Here is a 10,612-nt window from a genome sequence, read left to right on the forward strand (position 1 = left end):
GAGCCGCTACTGCGTCTGTCTTCGCCTCACACGTCCTTTGGAGGAGGCCTTATTACCCTTGCCCAGATGAGAAGCCTGAGTTAGAAAGGGTGAGGGGTGCGGGGCTCGCTTGGCTCCTACACTATTTCAGCTCTGTCTGTAAGCAGAACCCACTGTGTGACCTTCCGCAAATCTTTGACCCCCACGGTCTCCCGACTGTACCGGTGGTGGGGGCTGGTGCAAAGAGCTGGTTTCTAGAGGTATCAGGAGCGCCAAGTTTCCTACATTTAAAGTGTTTCAAATAATTTCAGTATTTCCCCCTCCTCCAAGTCTTCTCCTTTTGGAGGCCAGGTGAGCGCTGGGAGGGGGCCGCAAGTGATAATATTAACACAGCACACTTTTTACGAATTTACTCTGTGGCTTCATCTGTTCTAAACTCCTTTCCTCCGTAATTCCCCCAAACCCTCTTCTGAGAGTTTCCAGGCTGGATTCTCTCTCACGCCTCGGGCGCCCATTCCTTTTCTCGGCTCCCCAGGGGCCTGACCTTACCGGGCTCCGCCCGGCCCTGAGGGCAGGTGAAGGCAGCAGCGGGAATGGGCGGGGCGTGGGGGAGGGGGTTCGGCCGGGGCTGGGTGAATCCAGTGGCCCGCCAGATCGTCCCACACCTGCCTCCATCCTGTGGGTCAGCTGCCCCTGTGCCAGCCAATAATGCTGCCTCTGCTGCTGCTACTGGTACCCGGACTCCTGCCCCGCGCAGGTGAGTGAGGAATGGGCCCCTCGAGGGGACCCAGGAGTTCCAGGGACTCCTTCAACCCTCTCTCCCGACCCAGGACTCCTGCTCCCCACCCCTCTGCAAGGACTCCAACTTACCAGAGCTTTCCAAGGTCCCAGGAGCTCTGCAGCCTGAGCCCTCCTTTCTCTGCCTCACTGACACGTTTTTAAAAACCCTGTCCCCCAGCCCGCCCCAAGAACTTCCACTCATTAACTTCTCCTAGGAACCCAAGTCTAGCCCAGTCCTTCCTTGGCGGCGCTCAGGGAAGCTCAGTGTCCTATTTAAACATCCCCTCCAATCACCATATCCTTCTTCACAGGCCAGACCCTCCCCATTTACCTGGCCCTGGGTGCAGTGAACTGACTGTTCACTCCACCAGCCCCTGGGGCATGGGAGGTGGGAGTGGACATCAGAGGCTGGGAGGAGCAGGGGAAGAAGAGGCTCAGCACTACCTGGGGTCAGGGAAGAGCATAAGGCTACCTACTCACCCATCCTTGGAGAGGTCCCCTCAGTGACTGCCCATTTCTGGGGTGTACAGGCACACACATTCACAGGAAAATACATAGATACCACATTATATACATTCACACCCCCAGCCTAACCTGGACACTTAGGTGTATGGCTCATGAACAAGCTCACACACAGACATAAGCAAAGGTACCCCAAGGAAAACACACACACACACACACACACACACACACACACCCTCAGGCCCTGGAAGATAGGAAGGAAGCTAGGACAGCCGTGGCACTCCCAGCGAGGCTGCCGTGGGCAGACAGAGCAAACAGACCCCAGAGTGACCTGCCCCACCTACGCTGGCCTGGAGGAAGTGTTTTCCTTGGTTCCAAACCCACTGCTGGGCGTCTGCCCCATGCTTGGGTTCCCCATAGGGCTGTACCCAGGACACTGAAGTGCCAGAACATAGTTAGGTCACGGTGGGGGACCTCTGGGGACAGCTGTGAGGTATGGGATTAAGACTGGGGTCCTGTCAGGTATGCTTGAATTGGGGCTTGGTGGATCCAGAAGTCAAGGGACCTTTCCTGGAAGCCCAGTGTGTGCCAGGGGAGCTGAAGCTGCCTATGGCAGAGATCTGTCCTCGAAGAGCTCCCAGGCTGGAAGGTCACTAGCATAAGCAGATAGCAGCACAGTGTGACAAGGGCCCCTGTGGTCACCTGAGGGCAGGCAGAGTCTAGCAGGCGAGCTGGGTGAGGATGGTGCAAGGGCATTTGCAGCACAGGATACATGTGATGGGAAGTGTAACTGGAGGAACAGGCAATGATGAGCAAGTCCGTGGGGTGGGCATTGAGAGAGGACACTGGCGAGGAGGGAGGGATGGGCTCCTGCCAGGCCCCTGGCGCTTTATCTGGAGGGCGGTGGGAGCCACGGGAGGTTTGAGGCAGGGCAGCTGGGAGCAGCACTCAGCAAGTCCCGGGAGCGCAAGGACTGGTCATCCAGAAAGGAAGGTGAAGCGTTGAAGTCTAAACTTGTTTTTTTTTACATTTTGTTTTATATTTAACTCCTCTCTGTCCCCCCACATGAATATGCTACTTTCTGCACTGAAAAAAAAATTAGATTTAATTTGGTTCAGTATTCTTCAAAAAAGTCAGTGTCATAAAAACTTGTTCTAGATAAAAAGACAAAAAAGAGACATGGTGCCCACATACAAGGCATACATCTCTGTCCTGGCAGCCCCAGAGCAGTGGAGAGTGGACTCTCAGGAACCAGGCAGGCCTGGGTGCGGGCTTCTGCTCTGAGGCTCACCAGCCCCGGGACCTGGGAAGGGTCCTTTCTCCTCTCTCAGGCTCACTGTCCCTATCTGTAAGTGGGATTACTGCTACCCACAAGACAAGGAGGCTGTGCCATTAACCACAGATGATGCCTGGTGCAAGGCGAGATTCAAGGGAATGCATCACCTGTTATTGCCCTGACTTGTTTTTGACCACATGCCAGAAAGAATAGACTCATTGCTTTCAGAAGGAGGAGTTGCTCTGGGATTCTCTGATGCCCAGGTTACAGTGGGTTTGGAGGTGCCTGGCTTTGAGGAGTGGCCTCTGTCTGCTCAGTGCCCCTCAGCTCGGCCACCCTGGCAGACCTCCTTGCCCGGATGTTCCTGGACAAGGAGGGACAAATGCTGGATTGAGAGTCAGAAGCCTAGGTTGGAGCCCCCGGTCAGCCGGCTTCTTGTTGGCGTGCAGCTGCGGGGCTCATCCTTACTGCCCATGTCTCTTCTTGCTCACCTGTGAAAGGCAGGGTTTTCAGTGCACCTACTGTGCACTGCTCTGTGTCAGAGCCATGGCTGGGCTTGGGCCACAGGGCCTCCCTGTGTGGGAGGAAGCAGGGCCTGGGCAGTGAAGTAAGAGGAGATTGAGAGGCCCCTGAACCAGAGATTGACAGAAGAGGTGGTGTTAGTTGGGAGCAGAAGGGGGTGGGGGAAGAACCAGGGACAGGGAAACCCACACAGAGGAGCTCTCCTTGGTGGCAGGGACCCTGTTTAGCTCATCTCTGATGTCCAGTACTCTTCACAGGCAACTGGACAGACATTTGGTGTCCAACTTGGACTCTGATTGTGTCTAGAATTGACAAGGGCAGGAGATTGGGAATCAGGACATTCCAGGAAGAGGGACTTAGCCTATGCACAGGCCCAGTGGTGGGATCTTCCAGATGCTGTGGCTCTGTGTCGTTTTCTCTTTCGTGGCTGCCTTGAGGATATTGGTGATAATAGTTAGAGCTTGTTATGTGCCAGGTGCTTTACATTTATGGCCTCACTTTATTTTATCAAACGAGATACACTTATCCCCCTATTTTATAGATGAGGAAAACAAGGCACAGAGAGCTTGAATAAGTTGTCAAGGTCACACAGCTTGGAAATAGGAGGAGCAGGATTCAAAACCAGGCAGTCATCTAGGCTCTTCTCAGGCCAGCAGGGCCTTCCCCAGGGCCCAGGGCCCAGGCAGACCTGACCTTCAGCCTCTCACCTTTGTTTCTCTCCAGCCTCCTTGAAGTCACACGTGCACCGGCGCGGACTGATAGAACTGGCAGAAACCATAAACTGTGTTGGCTCCCGCACCCCCCTAGCCTATGTTAGCTATGGCTGCTATTGTGGCCTGGGTGGCCGTGGCCAGCCCCTGGATGCCATTGACTGGTGAGTTCATGCTTGGGCCAGGCTAAAATGTCTCCCACCCTCTGGGGTAGTTAAGGCCTATGAGGAAATAGCATATGGTACTACCTTGCAGGCAGAGGGCCTCCTGGGTAACATGGCGATAAGGCCAAACCTTGGCGTCAGCTGTCTTCTTCAATCTGGCTATAGGATGATTACTTTGGCTAGAAAAAATAAATAAATAACAAAGTTGATCAGACTTCAAGTGCACCAGGACCTGTTTTGAGAACACCTTTTTAATCCTCACAACAATCCCATTACAAAGATGAGAAAACTGAGGCACAGAAAGATTAAGTAACTTGGACCATATGGCGAGTAAGGGGTAGGGGTTAGGATGTGAACCTCGGCAGTCTTGCTGGCCTCATGGCCCTTATCAGTGCACTCTGCTACCACGTGAGAAGTGCCTGTTCTGTGCAAGGTTGCGAGCATGTATCTTTCCATGACTACTTCTCCTTTGGCCGTCCTTGGAAACAGGCACAATGGCTAACCTGTTTCAATGGCTAACCTGAGACTCAGAGAGGCACTGCTGCCCCGTTTCCCGTTTCCACACAGCTGACAGGTAGCCGAGGGCAGAATTTGACTATGTCTTTCCTAGCTTAGAGGATATGATTGTCACGAACAAATCTTTACTCAGCCTTGTACCTTCAAGGCTCCTGCTGGCCACGTCCTCCCACACTCTGGTTGGTTGTCTGGTTCCTGTATCTTTCCAGACGCAGATCACGCATTAGCCCCTCTGGGAAGCCTTTTCTGAATCCCCGGTGAGCATAGCACCACCTCTGGCTCTGGCTTCCAGAATCCGCTCTCCTTACCGCACATCCCAGAACTTCTCACTATGCATGAGCATCTGGTAGCTTGTTTGCCTCCCCCACCCGACTGGGGGCTCTTTGAGGGCAGAGCGGAATCTGGCTGACCTGTCCTTGCCAGACTCAGCTGAGGGTTCAACACAGGGCAGGGCCGGTGGCTGGATAGAGGTAATACCAGTGAATGAATGAATAATGGGCAAGATTTTGGAACATGCGTGGGTGTTCCTCAGAGAATTTTTCAACAGTAAATGATAATTATTATTGTTATCACTAAATAATAATATTAACGATAACAATAATAATTATTATTGAGATCCTATTATGTAGCAGGCCCTAGGCTGGATTGGTTGCTGGTGACACGGTGAGGAGCCAGACAGAAATGGTCCCACATCCATTTTAGAGCTCTAGTCATTAGGAGGACAGATGTTAATCTTGCTAATGAAGGTATCATTATGAACCTGCCCCGAAGGGAAGGAACCTGGTTTTACGAGAGGGTGTAACAAGGACACTTTTATAGGCTGGGAGGTAGGGAGCCCGAGGACATTCTGGGAATGGGGGCTGGGGCTTAGGCTGGGACTAAAAGAGGAAGAGTGGGTATGAAGTTGTCCCCAGAGGGACAGGCGGGAGGCAGAGGGCACAGGCAGGAGGCAGCTTCACTCTAGCAACAGAGAGAAGACAGGTTCTGCTGGAGCTCAGAGGTTCAGAGAGTGAAGCAGGAGGGGCCCAGGCAGGGGCCAGGCTCAAACATGGCTGGGATGGAGGCAGTGCAGGACATAGTGGGGTCAGCAGAATTATTTCCCAGGATAGGATTCTCAGGGACAAAGTCTGGACCAGAAGATGCTCACCCATAGCCCTGGCCTGCCTGGGAAGGTGGCCGGGAGAGCAGCCCTTGCCTCTCCCTACCAGCTGGTCTGCTTGTCTGCCATCCACAGGTGCTGCCATCATCACGACTGCTGCTACTATCGCGCCCGGCAGGAGGCTGGCTGCCAGGCCAAGCTGGAGCCCTACTTGTGGAAATGTGTCGACCAGCGCATTGAGTGTGGTGAGTCCCCCTGCAACACCCACAGTGACCTCCCCGAAAGTCCCTGGGGCGTCCCAGTTGTAATAACTTACCACTGCTTCCAACTCTCCATAGGCCACTCTTTGGATTTATCTAATATCTTTAATACTAAGCAAATAACACCAGATATAAACAACCTAAATGTCCTCCAGATGGTCCTGGGTATGTAAATCCGTGATGTATCCTCACGATGGAAGACTCTGCAGCCTGAAGAAAGGATAAGGTTAAGAAAGGACAAGGAAACATGTTGAATGAAAAAGCAAACTGCAGAACAGCGTATTCAATAAAGCACTATTGTGTTAAAAAAGAAAAAAGGCTTGTAAACAGTACCGTACTACTTTCCATGGCTAATGTAGACGTATGCAGAGGTCAGAAAAACATACAGATAAACTTTGGACAGCTGCGGTCATCTCTGGGGACAGAATTGGGTTGAAGGGAATGATGGTAGGAGGCGATTTAATGTTCTTTGTAATGTTTTCAAATTTTACAAAGAGAATGTCTTCATGAGTTAATTGTGAATTGAAAGTAAAAAGAGAAGGAATATACAGCCTCATATGATCTCTGCAAACTGCTTTTGACAGGCATCAAAACAAAATAAAATAAAAATGTGGATGGATGACAGATGGCCAGATGACCTTCTGACAGATGGTATCTTATTAGTGGGGGTAATTAGTATATCTCACTGTGGTTTTGATTTTCTTTTCCCTAATGACATTGAGCATCTTTTTATGTGCTTTTGGACATTTTTATATCTTTGGAGAAATGTCCATTCAAGTCTCTTGCTCATTTTTAAATTGGGTTATTTGTCATTTTTGTTGTTGAGTTATGAGTTTTTATATAGCCTGGGTACTGCATCCTTAACAGAGATGTGATTTACAAGTATTTTTTAAAATAATCTTTTTATGTACAAACGTTGTGATTTTGATAAAGCCCAATGTTTCTATTTTGTCTTTTTTTTCTTATTTATTATTTATTTTTAGAGAGGGAGAAGGGAGGGAGAAAGAGAGGGAGAGAAACATCAGTGTGTAGTTGCCTCTCACGTGGCCCCTACTGGGGACCTGGCCTGAAACCCAGGCATGTGCCCTGGCTGGGAACCAAACTGGCAACCCTTTAATTCACAGCCTGTGCTCAATGCACTGAGCTACACCAGCCAGGGCTATTTTGTCTTTTCTTAATCATGCCTGTGGTATCCTGCCTAAGAAGGCATTGCTAGATCCAAGGTCATGAGAATTTACCCCCATTTCCTTCCAATAGTTTTATCATTTGAATTCTTATGTCTAGGTCACTGACCCACTTTGAGTTTATTTTATTATTTTATTTTATTTTTTTAGCAAGAGGGGAAGGGAGGGAGAAAGAGAGGAAGAGAAGCATCAATATGAGAGAGGAACATAACATCAGTCAGTTGCCTGTGACTGACTGAACCTGCCACCCAGGCGTGTGCCTGACCGGCAGTCGAACTGGCAACATTTTGCATTGCGGGATGACACCCAGCCGGTGCTTTCATATTCTTAAAATTTTTTTAATTGATTTTTAGAGAGAGAGAGAATCATCACTGTGTTGTTCTCCTCATTGATGCATTCATTGGTTGCTTCTTGTATGTGCCCTGAGCAGAGACTGAACCTGCAATCATGGCATATTGGGAAGATGCTCTAACCAACTGAGCCACCCAGCCAGGGCTGAGTGAACTGTTGTGCATGGATTGTGGTAGGCGTCCAACTTCATTCTTCTGCATGTGGATATCCAGTTGTCCCAGTACCATTTGTTGAAGAAACTCCTCTTTCTTTTGTTGAAAATCTCTTGGCCCTAGATGGATGACATTTCTGGCCCTCAGTTTCCTTACCTTGAAGATGGGTGTTTCGAAGATGAAAAGAAGGGTTTATAGTGTGATAAACAGGGGCTTATCCCATCCCTTGTCTCTCCCATCTCTTCTCCCTTCCTCATCCTGATCTGGACCCTTCTCTGACCCCACTACCTCCCACCAGAGAGAACTGAAGTTCTGGTGTAACTTTCCTCTAAAACTCTTTCTTCTGAAACTTGGTCTGTTCTGGAGGAAAGGAGGCAATCACGAGTTATAAGAAGGAAGTTCTTAAATATGCACAGATCCTCAGCCATATCTTCTTAGTATGAGTTAGGAGCTGGCATAAGAGTGAAGCTGAAGTAATATTGAGACATAATATTAACATTTGGGACTGAAAGCACCCCAGGCATCATCTCATCCAGCCTTCTCATTTAGAGTGGGAGACACTGAAGCCCAGGGAAAGAAGTGACCTGCTGAACGTGGTGGTGATGTGCCTGCTGCTGGACACATTCCCTGTCTCCAAGCTGCCCCCTTCCGGTGGGGGTAGTGAGGGGTGGAGTGGGCCTTGAACTGGAATCTGTGAAAGATCTCTGCCTTCTCCCCTTCAGCTTGCATGTTCTGCTTACCCTAACCATGTGAACACAGTGTTTATAAAATATTTATTGGTGGAGTCTGTGCCTGTTTACAGAACTGCCCTCCCTGAACCAAATGAAGAGAACCAAAATATCTATTATGCATTTTTGGCTAAAAATATTCTCTTATTCTCTTTGGAGATATTCTGAACATAGTTGTTTACTTAATTACAGGTGTGGCCCATTTTCCATTTATGGGCCTGACTTAAATATATTAAAAAATTTTTAAGCCTATAATAATATTTACTGGCAGGCCTTTATTTTAAACTTAACCCTTGGGAGCTATTTTTCCTTTTAAGTTTTTATTATTGAATAACATGATGCTGCTGGGTTCCTGAGGCTATGGAGCAGGGAGACCAAGTGTTGCTTTTGAAAGAGTCTTTCTTGCTCTGAGAGGAGGATGGGAACACAAGGGAGATACAGGTACTGGGTCGGAAGACCCTGGGTGGGAGTCCTTGGTCCACTCCTTCCCAGCCCTATGGTCTTGGACAAGTTATTGAATCCCTCTGAGCCTCATTTTACACATCTGTAAAATGGGAATAATAAAACTTAGATGCTGTGTTTGTATGAGAGGCTTTTCTGTATTCTCCCAATAAATATTATCGAGAATTGACTTTGCCAGCCTCCGTGCTACATTTTAGGTAAGACAGAAGTCTAAAATGAGGAGAGTGGGAGATTGTGTCTGTACCAAGTGCTTTTATAACTGCTGTGTTGGAAAATAAAGCAGGTGAACCTGCTACAACATGGGTGACCCTTGAAAACGCGATACTCAGTGAAAGGAGCTGGACACAAAAGGCCACCTAAGTATAGGATCCCAAGTATATGAAATATCCAGAATGGGCACATTAATAGGGACAAAAACCAAATTAGTGTTGACAGGGACGCAGGAGAGGGTTAATGGGGAGTGACACCTTGATGTACACAAGGTCTCTTTTGGGGTGATAGAAATGTTTTAGTAGGATCAGATAGAGGTGATGATTACACAGCATCATGAATTTACTAAAATGGTAAATCTTGTTATGGGAACTTTTCCTCAATTAAAAAAACAGTAGGGACACAGAGGGAGACTTATTGGCGATCTTTGGGTGGCAGCCTATGCCCCTCTGTAGAAGGCAGGCTCAGCCAGGATGGAGAGGAGAGATGGATATGTGGTCGTTGTCTACAAGGAACTTCTTCTCAAAGGAGCATCTGAAGGAGACTTGGAGAAAGAAGGCAGAGAAATACAGGTGGAGCCAACACTGATCGAGTGCATGCTAAGTCTTTCCTGGGTACTTCACATAGGTGAGACCCCTGCAGTGAATAATGCCCCATTTAAAATGAAGACCTGAGTCGTTTAGGCAAGATCACACAGCTAGAAGTAGCAGAGCAGGCATTCCTAAAAAAGACCCAGAGGGTTCCCTACTGCTTATCTAAATGGATCCTCAAATGAAATAGTGTAGTGTTGATGCAGAAGAGAAGCCAAAAGTTCATGTGGACTTTGGACTCTGCTTCTGAAATCACATCTCTGACAACTTCAATTTCCTTCTCTGCAAAATGGGGCCAACGTCACCTTCCTCCTGGAGTTGCCAGGACAATGATCACTGGTGAACTGTCAAACATCACACAGATGCAATGTGCGACCCTTCCTGCCAACAGTGTTGCTGGCTTCCCTCATGTTTATGTGCAACTCTCCGCTCTAATCTGTTTTCCCATTTCTTTCAGAACCGACAGAGGACAAATGCCAAGAACTCTTATGCAAGTGTGACCAGGAGATTGCTTACTGCTTAGCCCAAACCGAGTACAATTTCAAGTACCTCTTCTTTCCACGTTTCTTATGTAGGCAGGGCCCCCTCAAGTGTGACTGACTAGCTTGACTTGAAATGTTCTTTTGCACAAGAAAATAAAACTCCTTTTCACTAATCAATAGCCATATTCAGTTATTTGCACGAGGGAACTGAGTTAAAGCTGCAACCTGTTTGCTTTCCCTGTCCGTCCCAGAACTTGGGGCTGGAGCCTGTTTGGTTTCCAGTTTGATTAAGGTCAAAATCCCATGTCTATTTATAAAACTGTAACTGTGTTTATGACTGTATTGGGTTTGGTACCATTTTTGAGGTTCAACCTGTATGAAAAGGCTGAGCTTGTCTTCTAACCTACCCTTGGTGAACAAACACCTGCTAAGTGCCTGGCTTTGTTCTAGGTACTGGGTTGAGGCAATAAACAAGACAACCACATGACACCCTTGTGAAGTTCAAGTCTAGCAGTTGTTAGCTCAAGAAAAAGTATTCTAAAAAAAAAAAAAGTATTCTTCCCCATCCTACTCCACCTTTAATAGTTAAAATTTTTTTCCCTGGTTACAAAAGTATGATATACTCACTGAGTTAAAAAAGGGTAAATACAGAGAAATAAAAAGGAGGGGAAAAAACTATTCCAAT

General features: G+C 48.2%; 1 protein-coding gene across 1 annotated transcript; it reads left to right on the forward strand.

The window, feature by feature from the left end:
- Positions 1 to 663: 663 nt before the first annotated feature.
- Positions 664 to 10,045, forward strand: LOC119046270 (group 10 secretory phospholipase A2). The gene is made up of 4 exons (XM_053672141.1): positions 664 to 736; positions 3,743 to 3,893; positions 5,644 to 5,753; positions 9,903 to 10,045. Exons 1-4 carry the CDS (start codon positions 688 to 690, stop codon positions 10,043 to 10,045), a joined length of 453 nt encoding a protein of 150 aa, XP_053528116.1. The 5' UTR covers positions 664 to 687.
- Positions 10,046 to 10,612: the final 567 nt, after the last annotated feature.

This window comes from Artibeus jamaicensis, unplaced genomic scaffold (assembly GCF_021234435.1).
Source record: "Artibeus jamaicensis isolate MK-2021 breed Jamaican fruit bat unplaced genomic scaffold, CSHL_Jam_final contig_729, whole genome shotgun sequence".
NCBI lineage: Eukaryota > Metazoa > Chordata > Mammalia > Chiroptera > Phyllostomidae > Artibeus > Artibeus jamaicensis.

Excerpts from the sequence above, each read along its gene's own strand:
- LOC119046270 (XM_053672141.1), top strand. The coding sequence starts at position 688 with ATGCTGCCTCTGCTGCTGCTACTGGTACCCGGACTCCTGCCCCGCGCA. Across the intron at positions 737-3,742 it reads CGGACTCCTGCCCCGCGCAG|CCTCCTTGAAGTCACACGTG; the intron begins GTGAGTGAGGAA and ends GTTTCTCTCCAG. Across the intron at positions 5,754-9,902 it reads CGACCAGCGCATTGAGTGTG|AACCGACAGAGGACAAATGC; the intron begins GTGAGTCCCCCT and ends CATTTCTTTCAG.